The sequence below is a fragment of the Ursus americanus genome, chromosome 18 (genome assembly GCF_024610735.1).
Source record: "Ursus americanus isolate L20-20 chromosome 18, mUrsAme1.1.p, whole genome shotgun sequence".
Lineage (NCBI taxonomy): Eukaryota > Metazoa > Chordata > Mammalia > Carnivora > Ursidae > Ursus > Ursus americanus.
The window spans coordinates 33,977,684-34,001,937 of record NC_142144.1 but is presented as its reverse complement, the minus strand read 5'-3'; the positions used below and the strand labels follow the sequence as shown (position 1 = coordinate 34,001,937).

Sequence of the window (24,254 nt, the reverse complement as noted above, 5' to 3'; positions counted from 1 at the left end):
AACGTGTGCTCTGCTCCCACCAAACTGCTATCAAACACGCAGTGGCTCCCACTGCTCACGCAGCCACGGGCACGCCGTCAGCCAGGGGCCCCGGGTCCCAAGCTCTGCCTCTCGCCAGCTGTGTGACCTTGGGCAGATGCCCCAGGCTCCCTTTCCTCACGTCTTGAAGGAAGGGGAAAGAGCGCCCCAACAGTTCCCCTCCAGTGGGGTGACTGCGCTCACCCAGTGAGCCTGGTGCCTGGCTTCGAGCCCCCCACTGCCCACTCCCCACGCCACGCACTGCACCTTCCTGCTGCCATCGTCCTTTGTGCTCCGCTCCTGCCCGCTCCCGCGCCCTCGTAAAACACTGGCGCCCGAAATGTGAAAGAGGCCGAGTGAAGAAGGAAACGCTACTTCACAAGACGGTGGAAAGCCTGAGACCCGCTCACCACCCACCACTGCACGTGCCCGCGGAATCGCTGAACACACACATGACGGACAGCGGCAGAAGCTAGCTCAATGGAGCTCTAGCTGCCAGATGCTCTTCCAAGTGCTGTGTGCACGTGATCTCATTTAATTAAGACTATCCTATGAGGTAGGGATTATTATTAGTGGTGGTGGTGATGGTGGTGATGAGAGGCCGAGCGTAGTGATTAAGGCACAGACTCTGGGAGCATGCTGCCTGGATCCAAATCTGTTCTGCTATTCACTGGTTGTTTCGTGACTTTGAGCAAGATACGCCTCTGTTTCCTCATCTATAAAATGGGGCTAATGACAACACCTCCTCCCGAGACTGCTTGAAAGGACTAAAAGAGTCAGGACATGAAAGTGCTCCCAAATGTTCGTCATGCCTGTCATTACCTCCAGTTTGCAGAGGAGGCAACGGAGGCTCAGAGAGGTGAAGTAACGTGCCCAAGGTTGCACAGGTGGGAACTGGGCCAGGCGGAGGCGGTGGGGGCAGGATTAGAATCCCCGGCAGCTTGCACTCTTAACCACCAAGTTCCTCGTCGAGGATGGGTTTGAAATGAAGTCAAACATGGTGGGAGGGACCTACTGGAGCTTTCAACCTAAGGGTAAGGTCAGGGCTGAAGGGTCGCCTGTGAAAGTAGGCACAGCCAGCCTGGGACTGAGTCAGAAAGCCCTCCACTTCCTCACGGTGCCTTCAGGCAGGTCCTCTCCCCTCTCTGAACATTTTCATCTGTGAACCTGAGTCCCAATCCCAGGCCAGCCACCTGGGAGACCAAACAATGCCGGAGATGTGAGGAATGCATATGACCAGGTTCTCTGCCCTACTTTCATACCTAGCTGAGAGCCTGTTTAGTCTAAGAAACAGTCAATAGGCGAATGCCTAAGCCAGGAAAGCCTCAGACAGGCTTCTGATCTCTTGTAAAGGGACTGAGGTCCATCACAGATCCTAAACCCATGCCTCAGCCAGAGGATAACAGGAGAGTGGATGTCACAGGGATCCAGGCCTGGAACTGAGAAAGCCCAACCAGACAAGCCTCCTGCTCCCCGATTGTTTCCCCAAACCAAAAGGCGAGGCCACACATTAGAGGCAGGCTAGGCAGGTGCGCCGCTTGTCAGGGAGAACCAAGCCCACCCCGCAGAGGCACCTCCCAGGGCGCATGGCAAATTAATGTGCTGCAGAGAACACGCATTAAATTGCACTGCTGGCGCTGCGGGCTGCCGAGGCGCCAGCCCCTCCCTTCCCTCCTCTCCCCTCCCCTCCCCTCCTCTCCCCTCCCCTCCCCTCCCCTCCCCTCCCCTCCCAGAGAGGCTGAATCAGGAGCCGGGGCTTCTGAGAGGCCCAGGGTAGCTCAGGCTCTTGCTTGCCAGCCATTGCCAGTTCTGGGATCAGCCCTGCCCTGCCTTGTCCATGGGCTACGGAGTCCCAAAGGGGATCACAGATGTGGGAGTCCTTCATGTAACATGGGGAGGGAGCACGACTGAGCAGAGTGCGTTATTTGGGGACAAGTGCATGAGTCAGTCAGGCTTGGGTTCAATTTGCTGGTTATTTGCCATCTCAGTGCCCACAGCTGGGGAAACTGAGGCTCAGAGAGGCTCAGTGTCCTGCCCAAGATCCCACACATGGCAAAGAGCAGACCTGAGATTCAATTCCAGCAGCTGAACTGCAGGCTGCCTGGAGAAGGTGCTGGAACTGGGCCTCTGTGGGTAGGGTTCCTGCAGGAGGGATTGGGGCTCAGACTGAGCCATGCCGAGGCAGGCAGTACCAGTGTGTCCCCTCACACCTATGGGCGAGCCCTGGGGAGCTGGGTGCTTCAGACTGGGCCTGAGAGTCCTCAGGCACAGGCAGAGAGGTTGGGGTGAGGTGGGCAGGGGGCTGGGATGCAATATGAGATGGCCAGTGTCCCAGAGGTGGGAACTGAGAGCCCGGCTGAGCAAAGGGCTCACTTGTTCCGTGAGCTAACTTCATGCTGACTCTAAACCACTCGGAACCAGGGAGCACCAGGGCCTGGAGGATGCTAGGGGTCGACCAGCTGTCCACTGGTCCTCTTGGGGGAACTTCAGGGCCTCTGGGACTCCCACTCCCTTAATCAGTGAACCTTGTTTCTAACTGGTTTATATAAAGGCTTCCCATGAAGGTTTTATCTGAACAAAAGTCTTCTTGGCAAAAATTGTAAGATTGAACAATGGTGGGAAAATCACGAATTGCCTATACTGCAGGTGAGTGAAGAGCCCCCCGGGCCAGGCCTTGCCCGGAGAGCCGTGCACAGCCAGGCCTGGGCCCTAGGACCACCATGGCCCCGATCCAGATTTCCTTGTCTTGTTTTCTCTATTCATTTCCTGCCTCTTCCCTCTCTCAGAACACCCCTCAAGCTCAAGAATCCGATTCTCTCTCTTTTTTCTTTTCTTCCAGTTAGTCTGGGCATAAATGTTCCTAATAAAGTGAACAGAACGCTTTCCTTGGTGAACATGCCTCAAGATGCAGGCGTCCTCATGGGCTCCACAGACGAGGCTGGAGGCAGCAGTGACCCTGGAGCCCAGGAGAGGGCTCAATCTTCCTCAGGGCAGCAGGTGCAGAGAGCGGCCTGGGGCCAGGGAGGGGCAGGCAGTGAGAGGAGGAGCCAGGCTTCTGACCAGAAACACCCGGCATTTCTGTGTTTCAAAATTTCTCTGTGTGTGTGAGCGCACGCATGCCTGAGAGACAGAGAGATTTCGTCCCATCTTTATATTTATTGACCTCTGCGGTCAGGGACAGGGAGGGGAACACACCAGGAATCAGACTTCACAGGACATTCCACTGACTTCCTCCCTCTGTGCTACCAACAAATGATTGCCCCTGGCTGTGCCTCGCTTTCCAAATCTGCAAAGTGGAGTAGTAACCCTTGCCTGCCTCCCTGGCTTCTTGGGCTTTGGAATGGAGGAAGGAGAGAGGGAGGGAATGAGGAGGAGGAGGAAGGCAAAGCCTTCTGGGGGGAAAAAAAAAGGGAAACATTCACATGTGTAGTAACCCAGTGCATCATCAGTTCACGTTTTAAAGTCGGACGGGCCGGTGCTTGCCACCTTGGCCAGGTCACCCAGGAGATGGAGCCTGGCCTCTCCCCCGCCCTCAGTCCCGGGCCCCGGGTCAATCTCCTTCAGCCTACAGCCATCCCCACCAAAATGAACCTCACCGGGCAGGAGGACTCTGAGAATTAAAACACGCAATCAAACAGCTTCTTGACGGGAAATGCTTTGGAAATTTTCGGCTCCATTTACTTCTCAATCTAATTTTGTCCTCGGATGCACATTATGCGCGAGATGGGATCTCATGTGGTTTGCCCGGCGCTCCGCACACCAGCAGGAGGCAGCCGGCGTCTCGATTGCTGCTCTTGTCTCTCGCCGCCCGTGAGCGGCATAATGAGGGCACCCAGCAGGCTCCGAGTGGCCCTGGGCGAGAAGGCCCAGCCTGGACACCCTGGCACCCACAGCACCCACAGGCCCAGCTTCTCCCACCAACACCCCCAGAGGGACCAAGTCGCAGCCTCTCTGCATCCACAGCCAACTCCGGCCTTAGTTCAGACTACCCCCCCCTGCCCACCCCACCACTGTCTCCCTGCCTGGCCCCAGCCTCCTCCTCCAATGTACCAGACCCTCTGCTCCCACCCTTAATGGCTCCCCACCGCCTCTGGATCAAGTCCAAACCCCTTGCTACCCTCCATTCCTACCGGAGTAGTGCAGCCTCCAGCCCCCACCCCCACTCCAGCCCTAAACAGGCTGCTCTTTCCCCATCTTCCCTCCGTGCCTGAGCAAACGTTCCTGGCCTACCCTGGAAGCACCAGCAACCTCCACCAATGTCACGTCCTGTAGACAAGCTTCCCAGATGCCCACCTTGCCCTGCCCACCTGAAGTTACACACTCCCTCCTTAGTGCTCTCGGAGCCGCCGCGCCCAGCTCCCCATCACGGCGCTCATCAGACTGCCCGTGGTGGCTGGCTCCACGTGGACACTGGACCAAGCCCTTCCCGGGCAGGGACCGGGTCCTGTTCACGGCTCCCCACGGTGCTGGCACAAAGCTCAGCATAGAGCTGAGGCCAAACAGATGCTTCCTGGTTCATTCATTCATTCGTTGGTTCGGAAAACATTTTCCAAGCCACTCTTCTGGGCCCAGCCTGTCAGGTGCTAGGGACTTTTGTGCCCTGTTTCTTCAGAGCAGGAAGCTTTCTCTTCAAGCCTGACAGGTGATACTTCTGATCCTCCCCGCTGAAGACAAGCCAGCCGCCAAAACTCAAAACTCGGAAGCTCCCCAAGGTCTAGCAAAGGGAAATGTCTCCCAGCCACCCCTTGGGTCAGAGCTGAGCCTTGGAGCCCTTACTTCTCCCCTTTCCCTACTCCTGCTTCCCAGGCCAGCCACTGCCAAAGATCACTCAAATCCAGAAAAAACAGCCCAACCCTACAGCCTCCAGGCCCAGCTACCTCTCCCCACCGGGGCTCTCCTGGCATCCGGTACAATCATTTCCCCCTACTTTCAGTGGTTTCTGGCCTATCTGCAGATGTCCTTGGGTTTGAACTTAATGATACCTCAAATCCTATGGGAAGGGGCTGACTGCAGTCGATACATGATTCAAAGAACAAGGCCCTCCTAACTGCTACCGACAAGGGATGCTTTTCAGCTCTTGTTATCTTGGATCTCTGCTCGCTCTTTAATTCTTCAAACGTTTTTGGTGACGTGATACCACTGAACACCTCTCATTGGGGAATTTTCTCCCTTAAGAGTTTAGTCTCCTTAAGGCGGAAGCCTGATCTCCCAGCCTCCCTTGCAGCCAGGGCACAGGCACCTTACTGGCTCTACCAAGTAGACCCGTGGTGTGAGTTGTTCATCCAGAAGCTAGTGACACGAGGAAGCGGGCGCCCATGCAGTGCACCTGCCGAGGCACAGGGTCTCGTGGTGACATCCAGTGTCCAGCGACAGCAGTGTAAGCCGAGCGCTCCGTGTCCACAGGCCACGGTGTGGCATCTCCACAGGAGCAGTCCTGAGGTGTAGGCTCCTGGCCGTGAAGCCTCCAAGCCACCTGAGTGTCCTTATATCCTTTGGAAAATCCCCTTTCTGCTTAAGCAGCCGGAGAAAATTCTGTCGGCCTCCAGTAAGAGCTGTGACTGCTACAGCCTCCAAGGTGGAAGGCAATGGTGGCCTGCTTTGTCCTTCGTATTTCACCTCGTCCCGGGCTTCTTCCATGGCTCCGTCTCTCCAGTCATCGGTGTTTCCCCAGAGCCTCTTCCTAGATCTCTGCTCATCCCTACCCATCGTCGCTGGGTGACTCATCTCCTCCAGGTGCAGGACTCCCAAGGCCTCGTCCCCAGCCCTGTCCCCTCCCCCGCTGCCCGCTGGCGCTTCCCATCTGGGTGTCCCCGGGATGCCGCAAAGCTGGAGTATCCAACCAGCTCCTCTTCCGGTTGTCTGTCTCAGCTGGCGGCTCCCTTATCCACCCAGGCCCTCCAACTCCAACCAGGGGAACCACACTCCTTCCTGTACTCACCTGTCCCCAACATTTCACCATTGCCCATTCTACCCCTCAAACTGTTTTCTCCATCCTCATCGCCACCGCCTGGGTCCAGGTCCTCATCCTTTCTCCCCTGGACATTTACGACCACCTTCAAGGGGTTGGGCTTTCTTGCTGAGTCTTGTCCTCATTATGTCCTCCCTCTGTCAAGACCCCAGAGAGATTTCTTTGAAGATGCTACTCCCTCCTGAAAGCCCTTCAAGGCTCCCTGACATCTGACATCGGGAGGTTATGATCTCAGGTCATGGAAGCCTCCCTGATCTGAGCCCTCCCCCAGGTCCGGCAGGGGTCTCCCTGCTCCTAGAGCTGCTTGCACTTCCTATGTGGTTTCTGCGTCGATCATGTTCCCTCTGCCTCAAATGCTTTCCTTCCTGTCCTTGCAGCCTGGCTAATTCCTACTCATTCCAATCAGCTCACGTTTCACCTCCTACAGGAAGCCTTCCTTGGCCACCTCCCCGTACAACCTCAGGAAGGCCTAGTGGCCCTCCTCTTGCTCCTATGACACCTACCACATCCTTCTCTCATCGCAGTTCCACCTCTAACCCTTCCTGAGCACTTCTGACGGGGTAGAAACCTCATAAGAATCTTACACACAGCATTTCATGTTAGTCTCACAACAACCCTATGAGGAAAGTGCTATTCCCATTTCCAGGGGAGGAAACTGAGGGTCAGAGAATTGAGGGGCCCTCCCAAGATTGGTAGCTAGACAGGGGGGAGTCTTGGGTTGGAACCCAGCGCGTCTGACGCTGTGCTCGAAGTTCCTAATGGTGATGTTCTGTTGGCTTCACCCAGAGAGCTGCCCTCTGAATTTGTCTAATGGGGCATAACCTTGGCCAAGTCACTTCGCTTTACTGGGCCTCAGTTTCTTCTTCTATAACAGGGGGATCAAGCCTCTCACTGCCGCCCTCCCAAGGATGGAAGTAAGATCTGAGGAATAACAGATGTGAAATCAATCAGTAAGGGCATCTCACCCTCTACGGTAATACAGGAAGGTGTTCGTGTACTTTTAGAATTTGGCTTCACCGAACAATTTCCTTGCTCACCTTAGAAACAAAGGCCTGGCATCTCCTCCTTTCTTTAGGGTGGGGAGGACTCCCACTTTCCACGCTGACCCAGGTTGCCCCTGGGATATTTAAAGTCATCATCCAGCCGTTCCCATCCCCCCCCCCCCAAAAACACAATTGTGACGGTCAAGCCAAGAAAGGCGAGGGGAAAAATCCATAAAGGCTCTCGGCAAAGCGGCGGCCGGTGGAATTCTCCAGCTCCTGACCACCAGTTAGTGACGTCAGGATTTATAACTGTATTAAATGGTGTGACAGGCAGCCTTGATATATCAGTTCCCCCTTCTTCCCAAATCACAGACAATAAAAGCTTTGGCAGTGAAAGTCATTCATCATCATAAAGACCTGAGACATCCCAGTCATCAATTTCACTCACATCCTTAATACACTGGAGAGAGTGCAGGAGTCGAGCACCTCGGAAAGGGGGGGTGGGGGGAGGAAAAAAACATGAAGGAAGATTGAACAGGAATAATTACAAAGGTCAAAGAAGGGATTCCTCCGGGGGGTGCCAAGGGCTGGGCCAGTCCCTGCTAGAGGAGCGCTCAGCCCACAGAGAAGCCGGGCAGCTGCTGCGCGGTCTCCAGGCAGCCCAGACCAGCACAGCCAGGCTCGGTGAGCCTGGGGTAGGAGCCAGCTGAAATGGGCTGCGGGACCAAAGGGGGCCGGGGAGCCATACCCTGGGCTCCGTGGCTCCAGGCTGCGTTCTATGGGAGTCTTTTACTCCCTCAGCTTCATTAGTACAAAAGAGATTTAAAGATAATAAAAACCACAGGGGTGTGTGTGTGTGTGTGTGTGTGTGTGTGTGTGTGTGTGTGTGTGTTTTAATCTATGCCCTTTTTGGCACAGATGGCTACCTGTGCCAGCTATGGTCTTCTTTTGGGCAATACTTTTTGAGCAACTACCCAGACTGACACTACTGGTTATAAAAGATACTATACTCCTGCCAGGCCCGCTGGGAAAGAGCCACATCAGCCACAACCCCCACACGAGGCCACCCATCAATGCTGTCTGTGGTGTCTTCTCCACATGAGGCTCTGCCTGACTCCGAGCTCCTCTGGTCAGATCTCCTGCTGGCCGCTGACACCAGGTTGGAGAGAAGCAGTGTGGCACAGTGGTCAGTGTGTGGCTACTGGAATGTGACTACTTGCACTTGAAACCGGGCTCCACCATGTAGCTGCAGTGTGACCTTAAGCAAATTTCTGTGCTCCTCTGTGCCTCAGTTTTTGCATCAGTTAAATGGGGATAATAAGACTAATTCTCTCATAGGGTAGTTAGGCAGACTAGACAAGTTAACATAAAGTGCTTAGAATGACTCCTGATGCTTAGTGAGTGGGACGCAAGTATGATCACTCCTGCTAGTGGCTCTGTTCGGGATTGAAATGAGCTTTGGGGAGAAGGCCCTTACCTTGCCCCCACCCTAGAGCCGACTCCAGATAGACTATGTGACCACCCCACCCTGGAGGTGAGCATGTGACCCCTTCCCAGACCTGGGTTAACAGAGTACAAAAGGAAGCAGTGGGTCTGGAAAGGTAAACACGTCTCTAGACGGGCAAGTCGGACAGAGGACAGGTGCCCGTAAGGATCCATGCTGAAACCAGCCTTACCAAACATTTATAGAAGATCTAAGGTGGGAGTAGAAGTTCTACAGCCTCTCAGTGTATGAAAATAGGAGCTAATTGAGATAAATTGGAGAGGCTTTCTCTGGACTGTGAACACTGGGGGGAAAAGGTGGCGGGCCAGCAGAAGTTAATGCATTTGGAAAGAAATAATAATTGTGATAATATCTGCAGTCAAATGTGCCTTATGCTCATCAAAGTGATATGAATGTGTGAATCATAACATACGAGGCTGATAATCTTGGTAATATACCTAGGAGGGTGGGGTTTGGGGCACTTAGTAACAGCCAATCACAGTGGACAGCTCGTTTGTTCCTCCATCCATTCGTCAAACACTTCCTGAGTACCTACTATATTCAAGTTCCATGCTAGGCTGTTGTGGGGAAGGCAGATATCTTTCAGAACCTCACAATCTAAGGAGAAAGTCAGGCTGGTCACAAAGAATTATAAATCAAGACACAATAGAATAACAGGTGGGTTGATCCCCAGGGGCAAGCTGAGGGGGACAACGCTCTGACTGTGGGGTAAGTAGGAGGACTTCCTGGAGGAAGTGGCATCTGGGGCCTGCCCCCCGGACACAAGCCCTGAAGGCATATGGGCAGAGACTGCTGGCAAGCCTGCTGGCTCCTCAGTTCCTCAGCAGCTGTCACGAAAGCCTTTTACAGGCAAAGCCCTCCATCAGCTCACCTCTTCCCTCTTGCTGAGAGACAGGACCAGAGCACTTGGCACGGTCACAGTGGCACGGGCTCCATGAAGTCACAAGAAAGGGCACGGCTTACGGCTTATAGCTCATGTGCACTTCACCACAGTCCCGTACAAAGGGATGAGCCCAGATTGTAATTCCCGTTAGCAGATGTGAAAACTGAGGCATGGGCAGGTGAAGGGTGTCCCCAAAGCCAGCAAGGAGTATGGCAGAGCTGATGAAGGTCTGTGATCCTGATTCCAGTCAGCGCAGCGCTCTTTCTTTCATGGCAGACTGCCGCCACCCCGGGCAAATGACAAGCATTCTGAGCAGAGCAACCAGCAGAAGCAAAAGGCTTGGAGTCACGCCAGGCATGGCTGAGCTAGACGGTGGTGAAGAAAAAACAAACAGGCCTGGATAAAGGCTTCCATTGGACAGCTTCACAGATGAGGTAGACAGATGGCAGTGACCAGTCAGGCTGAGAAACAAGGACGGGAAAGGGAAATAGTCCCGTTCTGGAAGGATGAAGGATAAGTCTGGCATGGAGGGAGGAACACTAGAATAGGAGTCAAGGGATGTGGATTCCAGAGCTGTCTTCCTTTTGGAGACCCTGAGTTCTCAGTCCTCAGGGTTCCCATCTGCTCACTGAGGGTGTTGCATTAGATGACCCCTAAGGGCCCATCCAGCACCAAAAGTCCAGTCTCTTGACCCTACTGTCACTACAGTGGGGCCGATGAGCAGACCGAGTGAGGACCAGCAGCGCTTGCAGACGTGGTGGGGACAGGTCAGGCAGACACAGAGCTAAGGAGGGGCCTGATTCCCTCCCAGATGGTGAGTCAGGACAGTTGTGAGAGCACGTGGAGTCCTCAAAGAGCTTTTCCATTGAGCACTGGGGAGCACTTTTCTTTGAGCACTGGAGAGGTATGGCGGACAGTATCCTGACCCCTCCAAAGATGCTTATATCCTCATCTCCAGAACCTGTGAATATGTTACCTTACAAAGCAAAAGGAACTTTGCAGATGTGATTAGATCAAGAATTTGAGATGCGGGGGTGACCCTGGGTTATCCAGGTGGGCCCAACATAATCACCAAGGTCTCTATAGTGGGAGGTAGCAAGGTCAGAGTCACAGAAAATGTGGCAACAGGAGCAGAAAACAAAGGGCAGAAAAAGATGCTACCTTGCTGGTTTTGAAGATGGGGTAAGGGGTCATGAGCCAAGGAATGCAGGCAACCTCTAGAAAAAGCTGGGAAAAGCAAATAAAAGGATTCCCCCCTAGAGCCTCCAGAAGTGGAAACACAGTTCCTTGATTTTAGGACTTCTGCCCCCCAGAACGGGAGATAATAAATATGTGTCATTTTAAGCCCCGAAGCTTCTGGTAATTTGTTACAGCGGCAGCTAAAACGAATTCAGGAGGCCAGTGGAACATCCAGAAGAGGGAGCCATGCGGCCTGCTCAAGGCTGGACAGATCCCACCCCGAGTAAGCTTCTTCACCACCCTCTTGCGGTGGAGGACCCTGAGGCTCTCTGGCTCAGGCTGCTTTCCTGAGTTCCAAAATTTTATTTTATTTTATTTTTAATAAAAAGTCTTAAATCAACACTTACGTAGCACTTCTGGTGTTCCAAGCAGTGTTTTTTGTATTTTTGAAAAAATCAACTCATTTTATCATATAATAAGTTTCTATTCCCATTTTATAGATGAGGAAACTGAGGCACACACACTCACACACAAACAACTGAGCAACTGAGGTCACCAATTCACAAGTGGCAGAGCTGGGACCTAAAGACAGGCAGTCTGGCTCCAGAGTCTGTATGACAGATGGTGCAGTTTGAGCAGCTCCTACAGACCCCAGGGGCTGCTAGTGTAACTGTGCTGCGGGTGAACGTGAGAGAGCTCTGCTTGGATACTTCTGATGACGTGGAGCTTACTACCAACAGAAACCATACAGTACAGAAGTTAGGAGAAAAACCAGCTCTGTTACTTACTGGTGTGTGAACGGAAGCTGTTTCTTTAACTGTGAGCTGGGACAAAAATAGTACCTATGTTTCACAGAATAAGGGATGAAATGAAGCAAAGCACATAACAAATGCTCAATAAACATTCACTATCATTGTTATTACCTCCTGAGGCAGCCTATTCCAGTTTCAGAGCTCAAACTGTTAAAAAGTTCTTCTCTGTACTCAACTAAAGCTTGCCCCCCTGTGGCTTTCCCTGATGTGCTCCTAGCAACCACACCTCTCTCCCCACAGCCCTGAGCACAGGGGAGGCAGCAGCAGGGCCCCAAGTCAGCTGTCTTAAGCCACCAGCGCTGGGGGACAAGGTACCCTGCCTGCCCTCCTTCCTGGACCCTGTCCTTCTCCGTCTGCAGCCCCAGTATCAAATACTGAGAGGGATTCACCCTTTAGCCCTGAAAATACGGACTCTCTAGCCTATAGTGCTTGAGAAAAGTTCATGATGATTCATCCAGAACATTAGAGAGGATGGAAGTTCTGTCCTTACTGACATGAAATAAATTTTTCAAAAAATTGAACAACAGTTTGAGAAGTTAAAACTCATTTGAAGGAAATAAACCATATGTATATAATCTGATATATATGCAAAGAAGAGCTTCTGGAAGAACATAGACCAACCCATCAACTCTGATGGTACCAGCAGAATAAGTTAGGGATGGGGTGAGGGGATATGGTCACACACAGCTATTCGCACTTACACGCTTCTTGGCTTTATTGTACCATGGATGTATATTATGTTGTGATTAAAAAGGAATTATGAGGGGCACCTGGGTGGCTCAGTCGGTTGAGCATCTGACTCTTGGTTTTGGCTCAGGTCATGATCTCTGGGTCATTAGATCAGCCCTTCATCAGTCTCTGTGCTCAAAACAGAGTCTGCTTGGGATTCTCTCTCTCCCTCTCCCACCGCCCCTCCCCCTGTTCATGTGCACACTCGCTCTCTCTCAGATAAATAAAGACATCTTTTTTTTAAAAAAGGAATTATGAAAGAGGGATTGCAAGAAAACAAACCAAGCTTCAGAAGAGAAGCTTGGAGAGTCAGGCTCTTCCAGAACAGCCTAGCCATGGCCTCCTCCATAAAATGTGCCCCAAAGCCCACAGTCAAAGAGAAGCCACCATTCCCTCCTCGGTGCCCTCACATACCATGGCTTCTCCCAGGCTATCTCTCTTTTTCTTGTTTGCTTTTTTTTTTTTTTTTTTTTTGCATGCTTGCCTCCCCCATCAGACTATGAGCATGTTGGGGGCATGCAACCCTCAAGGCTCCTGACAGGAAGGAGATGCTGGGTTTTGATGAAGAGATGAGTGAGTGAGTGAGCGAGCGATTGGATAATGAATGGCAGACCTCTGCAAATTGCCAGGCACTACAGTTTGGTATGTTTTCTCCTCCAGAAAATGGCAAGGCAGTGGTGATCTCTGACCAGGAGAACAAGCTAATGAAATCGCTATTTTAGGAAGATGGATCACAGCAGGGTGGGCTGGGAAGCTGGAGGCCCAGAGACCTGCTCGAAGGCTATTTGGAAAGGTCGGCTTCCAAGCTGCTCGCAAGTGTAAAAATCTATGAGTGCATTACCAGGACGGCCATCCAGCTTTGTTTATTTTTATCCCACGAAATACAAGGTCAGAAACAACTACAGTACTTTCTGCTGAAATTATTTTTTTTAATTGACACTGCACTTTCTACAAATATTAATTCATTTATTCAACAAATAGTTCTTAGGAACACTGGGCTAACCTGAACGCAAATCATATTTTCCTTTGATGTGCATTTTAATTATGGAGATACTTGAATTTTATTTTGGCTTCCAAGTGATCAGACCTTCAGCTTCTTTGAACCCCTGAATATCCTTCCAAACACTAAGATTCCAAAATTCCAGGTTTCTGTGGAATCTATTACTGTAAGTCTATTTAACAATCCCAAACCAAATACTTTAAACCCCAATCGGATTCACCTTGAATCTTTCTGGAATGCAAATAGCCTTGTATCTCTGGGAAAAGTTCCAATCTCACACGCTGAGTTTTCTCTCTGGGTTGTGGTCCCCTGAGGCACAACACCTCGTTTGGAGAGAGTGTGACATCACTGCGCTAGGATGAAATGCTGTGTTGTTGCACGTTCTCGAGAACTTTACACTCAGCACCCCAGGCCTTTCCCACAGGATGGCTTACATGCTGAGCTGACATATGGGGAAAGGCAGGCAGAACGGCCTGAGCAAAGGCCTGGAGTCGGACGCAGGCAAGGCCAATTGGCCAGCCTGTGGTCAGCTCTTCCTGGCTTGACAGTAGGAGCAAGAGGAGACGAGAAAGGATAGGGGCTGGAGCAAAGTCAAGAGCTCATAAGCCCACAGGGGCAGCCGGCCTGATTAATTACTGAGCTGCCCAGGAGTCCCGGGCAAATGGGAGAGCGCTGCCCTCCCCCCAAGAGGGGCCACCACTTCTCAGCTCTACTTATTGTGGCTGCGTGGCAATGTGGACACAAAGTGAACACGTTTTTCAATTTTCCAAGACAAGTGAGACGTTTTAATCTTTATGCTGAATCTCCTGACTTTAAGGCACTTTTAAATTTAACTTTCTGATAGTCACATATTGACAACGTTTGAAAAATTAAACATGTAAATGGTATTCAATAAAAAGTCATCTTCCCATACCCAGTTCACGGCTTCTGCCTAAACATGGTTATTAAGTTCCCGAGTATCCTTCTAGGGTTTCTTTATGCATGTGTGCACAAATACATATATGCATTCCCATTGTCCTTCTGTTCTTTACACAAAAGGTAGCATTCTGTACACACTAGTCTTGCTTTTTTCATGAATAATGTATCTCGAAGATCCTTTCCTACCAAGACATAGAGAGCGTCCTCATTCTTTCCTGCAGCTGCACAACGGTACGTTGGATGGATAAGCTGCTCCTGACTTCAACAGTTCCCTACTGATGGACATTTGGGTTGTTCTTCTCCGATCTTGAAAATGTGAGTCTAAGCTTTCTTTCTTTCTTTTTTTTTTTTTTTTAAGTTTAAAAAGACACTACGCAGACCAAACAACCTTTGGGTTGCACTGTGGGTACACAGAATGCCAGCCAAGGGAGGTGTTAGGCTGTGGCTGGGTCTATGAGTTCATAGCGTGGATGCCTATCTGGACTTTGCAGGCACTTTAGGTCGGGGTTGCTAGTGGGAAAGGAAATCAGTTCAGTGGAGAACAGCTTCAGGTAAGTACTGCCTGAAGATTCTTCGCCTTTGAGGTGGTGAAATCCCCATCACCAGAGGTAACCAAGCCCTGATATAGAAAAATCTTCAGGTGGGTGAAGAGAGGGGCCGCCCAACCTCTAAAGTTAATTTCCACTGATTTTAAGGGCCCCCAAAGCCTGATTATGGGCTGGGCCCCACTAGCAGCAGAGAGAGAACTAAGAAACAGTCCCACCCTTTCCACATCTCGCTCACTCATTCATTTTACAGTTAAAAGGCGTCTACAGAGGCTGGATCTTGTCAGAAATACCTTTCCCCAAAATATTCCCAAAGCTTCTCATCACTGGGATCTCAGATCAAATGCCATCCATCCTTTTAGGGAGGCTCTGCTTTGTCGTCCCCCCCACCCCCCATCGCTCTTCAACCAGCTGGTTTCTTCAGAACACGAGCCATGATGAAATTAAGTTGCGCATTTCTTTTTCTCTGTTTGCTGTGAATTGTCTGGCTCTTCCCAGCAGGTAAGCCCGGTGAGGGCAGGGACTGGCCACCAGGACCACCACCGTCCTCCCAGCTGGACACACAGCGAGAGTCCAGTAAACAGTACTCACGCAATGGTCTTTTCCAGCGCGCACAACTTTGACACCCCAGCCTCGTCCATCGGATTCCTAGGAAGGCTCCATCGCTGAGCCCTTGGTTATAAGATATGATGCTGTATTGTAGCTTTAATTATATTTTTTGAGGCATCTTTGGAAGCCTGGATACATGAGGAATTTCTCATATTTTAGTCTTTGCTGTTCATTATGATTTCACTCTGAGGTATTTCGTTGGGTCTGATTGAGCCTCAAAGGCCCATAACAAACAGATCCGAGGAAGTGCTCCCCACGGAAAGAAGAACAAACGGCCGGCCATTCAGAGTGGCTTGGCCCTGGCCGGACTTTTTGGTACAAGAGCCCAGAAACACGCTAATCACTACCATCTGTTGAGTGTTCACACGTGCCAAGCACTGGGCTGAGACTCTGCGTGGACCACGCATGTTATCCTCACAGGAAGCCTATGAGCGAGGTCTGTCTGGGCTTTGCTTTATAGATGGGAACTTGGGCATGGACATTAGTAACCTGCCCAAGGTCAGCCAGCTAGAATATGGTGACACTGGGCTTCAAGCTAAGCAGTCTGGCATTCCTGCTGACATTCTCAATTACATGCTAGAAGAAATGCCCTCTGGAAATTTAAACTGGGAATTCTCTTTCTTTCTTTCTTTCTTTCTCTCTTTCTCTCTTTCTTTCTTTCGTCTATCCCACCACATAACAGCAGTAGGCCACAAAGGTCAGGGCTCTGAGCGAGCCCTAGTTCCAGCTCTAACTCACTGGATGTGACCTTGAACAGGTCACCTCCCCTCTCTAGACCTGGGTCTCCCCAGCTGTCAGGTGAGCAGTTGGACTGCATGACCCTCCCACCCTGCCCATCTGTGGTTGGGATGTTTGTCCTGAGGGAGGCTGGGAAGTGCCAACACTGGCTCCTGGACCCTCCAGATTACCTTCTCCCTCAACTACCCACACACCCTCAGATGTCCCTGTGGAGGCCCTCAAACTGTCTCCCCCCGCTGTCTCATTATATCTTTGCAACAGCCAAAGGACACATGCAGGGCAGGAATGGCCATCCCCATTTCATAGACAGGAAAACTGAGGCTCAGAGGACAATCTATTTGCTGAAGGATAGGACAATTAAGTGGGAAAGTCCAGGCTTATGCACATTCCTCTGACTCCCAATCTAGTGCTCTTTCCTCCAGTCTTCAGCTTTGCTCAGATGAAAAAGGCAGAGGAGGGTGGACTTTCTTGGGCTGCCAAGTCTGGGGTATTGAGGCTCCAAACATTGAACCCAGGGGTACAGCAAATCAGAGCTGGTGGTCTCAGGGACTGGGCATCATTCTGTCTGTCTTTGTGGGGGCTCATCTGCAGCCCACTAGTAGTCTTTTTTTGCTTAGAGGGCATAGGGCCCAGGGGGAGCCTCATACCCTAGGGGCCTCCACCACACCAAACTTATTTGAGGAGAAGAAGCCTCCCACAGTCTCCTCCCTCCATTCTAACTGCTGATGCAAAAAGATGGTCCTCAGGGGAAGAAGGCCGTCAAGGACACAGGCTGCCCTTGTTCCTTTGTTCTTCCAGGCAAAGGTCAGGTGGGCACCGCTGAGGGCAAGACTGCTGGGTCCTTCACTAGTAGGGAGGTGAGCAGAAGCAGGGAGCCTGGCATCCCACCCGCTGTCCTCCCTGGCAGGTCGGCACAGTGGCTGCCCCATCAGCAGGCCTGTGGCCCAAGAACACACCTGCAGATAATTAGTCCCAATCAGGACGGTCCCAAACTGCTGATGATGCAGAAATGAGCTGGCCATGTCACTGGTCTGCAAATGGTGAGCAGTTTCCAAACCGCGGCCCTGGCTGGTAGAGCAGGCATTTAACTTAATATTTAATGTGGCATATAAACGATGGAGAGAAATTGACTCATTCTCTAATGAGATCTTCCCTGCACAGCACGGAATGTTAGGGCCGAGATGGAGCAGGATGGAGGCCACCTCCCCCACCTCCCCCCATCGACCCCTCCCCTGGATTCCAGCTAGAGCCCTGGGCTGGCTCACGGTCCAGCTGAGCACCAACACTGCTCTGGGCTCTGTGGGGAGCAGAGAAGGTAAGGCGTGAGGCCTGGAAGACTCAAGGTCTCCCCGAGGAGTTCAGAACTGTGTCGACACATCCACGAACACAAGTGGAATTCAATCACTGCCCCGTGGTCACACGGAGGCCCATCCTAACAGCTCTTGGGGGCACTCCTTCAAGGTGTTCTAATACTTCTCAGCGGGGTCAGCAACTGCCCCCTCGAGGGTGTTTGGAAAATTTGTGGGGGCTTTTCGAAGATGGAGAGGCATCACTGCCTTGTGGTGGAAGAGTCCCCACCGTGAAGTTTCCTTTCATCTTGTACGACTGTCATGTCCTGTCCAATAGGACAGGTGAAAAATCTGTTTATAATTATTTGAATCTAACACTGAACTTCATTTACATATAAATGTGAACTTGCAATTTCCATGGTCTTAATATACACTGAATTTTCTAGGAATGCAACGGCTGTGTAAACCGAGCAAAGCTCGTACCTTATTTTACTTGGAACTTTGCCAGCAGTTCCTCACCTATTCATAAAATCGCGCTCACGGTGTGAGGAAGTACGAGTCCCTAGCCTGTTCAGGGCTGTGGCATTCACACTGATTCTGTGCACGGGGCAGGCCCCCAACTACTTCATTATGTCTTGCAGTTTAATCAGGCAGAGTATTTACTTATCAAAGTACATAGTATTTTTTTAAAGATTTTATTTATTTGAGATAGAGAGAGTGAGAGAGAGAGAGCGCCCCAGCCAGGGAACAGGGAGAGGGAGAAGCAGACTCCCTGCTGAGCAGGGAGCCCACCCCGGGGGTGGGGGTGGGGGGGGGCTCAATCCCAGGACCCTGGGATCATGACCTGAGTTGAACACAGATACTTAACCAACTGGGCCACCCAGGCACCCCCAAAGTACATAGTATTTAATTATAAACCACTTCACTTTTATTCTTCCTATATCTCATAATTAAGACATTATTTTGATTTTATTTGAAATCAGATGGGAAGACAGTTTTTATGAACTTAACTTCAGGAGAGTAAAGGGGCATTGTTAATATTTGCTATCTCAAGGGGATGCTGGCTGGGACCGGTCAGAGAACCCCAACATCACAATGCCCCATAAAACAGGGGAAGGACTGTGGAATCTTCCACAGAATCCTCATTATACAGGGCTCCTACCTGCCTGTGTGGGCCCGTGCCTCTGTGTGTATGTCCTCTATATTTTTTTCACACCAATGGGATCATACTTCACACAGTATTTTACAAATTGTTTATTTACTTAAACATATATCTTGGACATTTATTCATTTCGGCACGGACAGCTCTACTTAATTCTTTTTAATTGGTTTAATCAGTTCCATAGTATTTTGTGCTATGACCACCCAGCTCCTATCGACAGACACTGCATTGTTTCCATTTATTTGCCGTTATAAATAATTCTATGATTATTATACAGATATAGGTATCGCTGTGCATCTACGTGAATTGGGGTTTTTTTGGTGCTATCTGTGATCTGCATATGAAAGTTCTGAGTTAGAGGGTGGGTGTGTGCATTTAAATTTTTCATAGATATTGCCAAATTTCCTTCCAAAACAGGTTATACTGATTTGTAACAGTGTATGAAAATAGTTGTTTCTCATACCTTCTCCAACACTAGCTCTCACGAAACATTTCAATCTTTGATATGCTCATTGGTTTTTCAAAGTGTCTCATGATTGTTTTAATCTGCAGTTTTAAAATCATGAGTCAGGTGCGTATCTTCCATATGCTGTTGGACATCTGCACTTTTTCCAATGAATTACCTCCCGTATTCTTGACCTGTTTTTCCTACTGATTTTTCGTTATTCGTTTTTTAAAGCTCTTTATATATTAAGGAAATTAGATTTTTGTCATCTATGTTTTGTATTCCCCCCCACCCAAGTTTTATTATTTGTCTTTTGGATGTTTTTACATACAGACAAAAGACTTACATTTTTAACTGTCATTTATATAATTTTTTTCCTTGTCTGTTATATTTGGAACAGATTTTAAAAGGCCTTCCCCACTCTAAGATTATAAAAAGTATCCCTCATTTTTTTCTAGTTTATTATTGGTTTTGTTTTTCACACTGGCAGTTTAGATCAACCTGGAATTTATTTTGATATAAAGAGTGAGGTATGTATCCAACAAGCCCAGTTGTCCCAAACCATTAACCGAATGATCTATCTTTACCGATTTGAAATACTACGTTTATAAATATCCACATATATTTGGATCCATTCAAGGACTCTCTCTGTTGTTATATTTGTCTGTTTACTTTAGTTTCAGTTACAAATAGTTTCAGGGACGCCTGGCTAGCTCAGTCTGGAGAGCGAATGACTCTTGATCTCTGGGTTGTGAGTTTGAGCCCCACATTGGGTATAGAGATTACTTAAATAAATAAATAAATAAATAAATAAATAAATAAATAAATAAATAAACAAACTGTAAAAGAACCCCACAAAAAATAGTTTTAATTGCTGCTGTTTTATCTTAATATTTTTAAATAAGCTACAACTTGCTCATTTCTCTATTTCAGAATTTTTTAGCTATCCTTGAGTGCTTATTCTTCCAGTATTTCATATCATTTTGACATTCCAAAAAAAAAGATAAAAAACCAAAACAACTCTGCTGCTAGTTTGATATGGATTGCTTTGAATGAGTAGATTACTTAGGGGAGACTGACATCTTTATGATACTGAGTTTTCCTGTTCAAGAACAACTTATATCTCTCCATTTATTCTTTTATGTCCTTAGTGGAGTTTCAAGTGAGGTTTATTCCTCAGCATTTGGGGGGTTTTTTTGGTGCTATTGTTAAAGGACTCTTTTCTTCATTATTTTTTTTAGAGATTTTATTTATTTATTTGACAGAGAGAGAGAGACAGCCAGCGAGAGAGGGAACACAAGCAGGGGGAGTGGGAGAGGAAGAAGCAGGCTCCCAGCGGAGGAGCCTGATGTGGGGCTTGATCCCAGAACGCTGGGATCACGCCCTGAGCTGAAGGCAGACGCTTAACGACTGAGCCACCCAGGCGCCCCTCTTTTCTTCATTATTTTCCCAGCTAGCTATTGTTTGTTTACTCACAAGAAAGCTAATGATTGTATTTATAATTAGAATACTTCTATAGTTCAAAATCGAGCATATGGTTATGCAAAATCAAGACATGGGTGAACTTTTAAAGAATAGGTTGAATTTTTTTAAACAAGATTTATTTATTTATTTTTAGACAGAGAGTGCGTGAGAGCAGGGGCCGGGGCGGGGGGGTTGCAGAGGGAAGAGGAGAGAGAATCTCCAGCAGACTCCCTGCTAAGTATGGAGCCTAGCTTGGGGCTCGATCTCACGACCCCGAGATCATGACCTGAGCTGAAACCAAGACTCAGATGCTCCACTGACCGAGCCACCCAGGTGTCCCTGAATTTAAAAATTTTGTAATAAAGTGAAATAGCTCAGAATTGCACATGATCACAAAGTGGTCCTAGATATAGTAAGAGTTCTTCATGTAATGTAATGCTGATTTTTCCCGTCAGCTCTCATGTGCCACCTCATATCTTGCTCTCATAGCTCTATGTGGTCCTCCACAGAAATACCCCTTCAGCAGTGAACACCCAGGAAAACACACCTCTGTGGAAGGGCATGCAAAAGAGCCCATTTTCTCTATTTTTCCCAGAACAAGGCAGAAAATATTTCTTCTAAGGTAACCATCCACTACCTGAGTGCTTTTAACATTCTACAGCATGTAATTTAATGTGTTTTTAGGGAAGATGAAAGTTAAAAACAACACAAAGAGTAATAATGGGTCAGAGACTAGAATTATCTCCAAAATTAAAAAATAAAAATAAAAATAAAGCATAATTCTGACTTCACTCTGGAGTACAAACAAGTCTTTGGTCAAAGGTTTACCTGAAAACCCAATCCATGCCCAGACCTGTCTGGGCCAACGGCGGCCTGCTGGGGGAGACGACTTCGTGGGATATCTGTGCTGTCAGTAAAGCCTCGCTCTAACTGGGACTCCGCAGCCTCCATTCCTGCCCCAATGCTGACACCTCCCCACCTGCACGGCCTCAGCTGCCTCCAGGCTCTTGTCAGGATTTACAAACAGGGCCTCCACTGCTTCTGTCTAACCCCATGACCCCCAGGGCCAATCTATCAGCACAGGTCTCAGAGCTGGGTTCTCACTGTCTTGGAGCCTATGTGACATCCAGCCTCCTCCCCCAAAGTTCTAACCCAAGCCCAGTTCCCAGCCTTCCTGACACAACCATAGTCCACCTGTACTTCTAAGAACCCCTGTCTCTGTTACTTCTTACCCTGTCCTGCCTATCAGCCTACAGGGACATCCTGCTACCCTCGGCTGGACCCGTAGGCTCTGGCCCAAGCGTCACCCCCAAGCCTCCCACTACTTGTCTGTCTGGTATCTGAGACTGCTTCCTGCCTGCCAGCTTGGACAAACTTCCAGAGTCTGTCCTCCCATATTATCCCACTGCTGCCGGAGCAGGAAGAGGTATCTGCCTAACCCAGCCCTTCTAGTCCAGCCCCGTCTGCGGCACCAAGCCCAGCAATGGTGCCCGGCCACCACGAGAAGGCTCTGGGAGGAATAATGACAGCAACATGGACTGGGTGCTTGCTCTGTACTAAGCAAGAGTCTAAGCACCTTATATGCACTAATGAACGTATAACACATCTGTATTATATGTATTAATCCTCGCAACACTATGGGTCAGGTGCTAACACTATTTCCATTTTGGGGATTTTTTTTTAAAACACAGCCCAGAATTCTTATATAATTTACCCAAGATTACAGAGCCAGTCAATGGCAAGTTCAAATCCAGCAGTGTGACTCCAGGGTCCAAACTCTTTACGCTGATAGCTAAAGAGGCTGGCGCTGGGCCTTCCAGAAAGGCAACTACTTTGTATCCACCAAGCACCTTCCAGCCTAAACCTCTTGCCTTTCTTGACTCAGCCTCTGCCTGGAAATCTGAAATGCCAATGACAGTTTGCCAGAAGTCTGCTGTTTCTCAAGTCTCACCAGCCAGGGCTGCCCTTCATGAGAGGGACTGAACACCAGGGCCTACCCACAGGAGATCCTGTAGTCACCGAGGCCCCTCTGTCATGGGCCTCCCCGCCATCTGACCCAGCCCACAGTCCATTTGGCATTTGCTCTCCTCTGGCTTTAGCAGAGCAATAGAGAGCTATGTCTCATCACAACCATAGTCCCCCGCCCCAGTAGTCTCCTGCCTGCCCAATTCCAGGACCTCATAACCTTATTAAAACAAAAAATGGCCCATTGAGTCCAAAAGCACCAAGCCACCCGTCCCACTACGCAGGCAATCTCAGTCTCTTTCTCTCTCTCTCTTTCTCTCTCTCTCCTCCACCCTAGGTACCCTCACCTGTCACAATGGGGTAGGACTGCGGTCCGGGCACGCTGCTCCCGATGTCGGCGGGGGTGGGACTGGTCAGGTTGGCCTTCATGTCATCCAGCCCTCCAGCCAGCGAGGCCATCGCTGAATACTCAGTGGTCTGAAAGAGGAGACAAAACAGAGACAGCTCAGTATCAAGACTCCGAAGCATCCCAGCCAAACGCCAGCACCACATTCTGGGGTTCAGCCACCTTGCTGGGCTAGCCCATGCCAGCGCCAGGGCCCACGGGGGGCTTACAAACCACCCCGCCCCCGGTGTTGAGAAGGCAGGTTCGGCTCAATAGAACAAGACCAGTATCTAAACTGGGCCGTTCTCGCCGGGTGAGGAGGTGGGCAGGACTTGGCGCAGCTGCGTAAGAATCCCGCCCCAGCTTCCTGTGGCCCGCGGGTTCCATCCGCCCAGCCCCGGTGGCCACAGACGGCCTCTTCCATGCACGGAGGGAGAGATCAGGAACCAAAGGCAAGACAGAAATAAGAGGCTTGTTGCCAAGAGGATGGAGAGAAAAGTGTCCAATTTCAATGCTCTTAAACCACAGAGGCAGAATCACAGAAATAAGGTGAAGAGGAGTCCGAGACGTCATCATGCCAGACTCTCAATTCATAGATGAGTAAACTGAGGCTCAAGGCGAAGAGGGCTTTGTCCACGGCCAACAGGGCAGAATCCCAGTGTAGGGAGTAGTCCCCCAAAAACTCTCACTCAAAATCCAATACAGTATAACCAAACGAACCACAGTTGGGCGAGGGTTTTTGAGTCCCGGCGGTGTGTAAGCAACTGTCAGCTGAGAACTGCGGGCGCACACCTCGGACTGAGCATGTCCACGCCAACCCTGGGCACCTGGCCCACGGTCGTGCTCCTTTCTTTAAGCCATTTCATGGAATCAAAGCTTGTGACAAGTCATTTCCTTGGCATCCGAGCCACTGTCAGAGTGGTCTCCAGAAAACACCAACCTGGGTCTTCACATTCAAGGACAGATGAAATGAGAAGCATGAATGCCAGGTCTTTTCCTTCCACCCAACCCCCGGCCGATTTTCAGGTAAAGAAAATATTTGCGGGACGCCTGGGTAGCGCAGTCATTAAGCATCTGCCTTTGGCTCGGGGCGTGATCCTGGTGTTCTGGGATCGAGCCCCACATTGGGCTCCTCCACTGGGAGCCCGCCTCTTCCTCTCCCACTCTCCGTGCTTGTGTTCCCTCTCTCACTGGCTGTCTCTCTCTATCAAATAAATAAAATCTTTAAAAAAAATATTTGCAAACACCTAAGCCAAAGACTTTGGGTGTGCATGCCAAATTCTGGCATGAGCAGTTCCCTCCAGGACCCGGGCATTGCCAATGGAGGGCACATCCCTGTCTGTCCAGGCCTATGTTCTGGGCAGAGAGGGACAGGGAACCGAGCAGTCTTCTGAAAGGAGGCTCAGGGCACCTTGGGTAGGATGCTGAGGACTGAGCCACAGGGCACGTAACTAGGGGAGCCCCTGGGCCAGTGGCAGGCGGACAGGAGTCAGACTCAGGCACATTCCTGGTGCTTCTCTTGGCATATGACTGAGAAAGAATTCTTGGGCAGCTCGAACTTGGCAGCCGTGAGTCCGCGAGGTACTGCAGGCCCAGGCGCCCTGCCACGAGCCTCACTGAGGACAGCTTTGTCCAGAGCTCCTGGGGCTCTCAATCAT

At 50.1% G+C, this 24,254-nt stretch overlaps 1 protein-coding gene across 2 annotated transcripts in view; it reads right to left on the bottom strand.

The window, feature by feature from the left end:
* PAX5 (paired box 5) overlaps positions 1–24,254 on the bottom strand; it is a 184,292-nt gene that overhangs the window by 55,785 nt on the left and 104,253 nt on the right. For both annotated transcript variants that reach the window (XM_087869558.1, XM_087869559.1), the window contains exon 7: positions 22,559–22,688. In XM_087869558.1, coding sequence (XP_087725684.1) covers positions 22,559–22,688 — 130 coding nt within the window. The remainder of the gene's footprint in view (positions 1–22,558; positions 22,689–24,254) is intronic.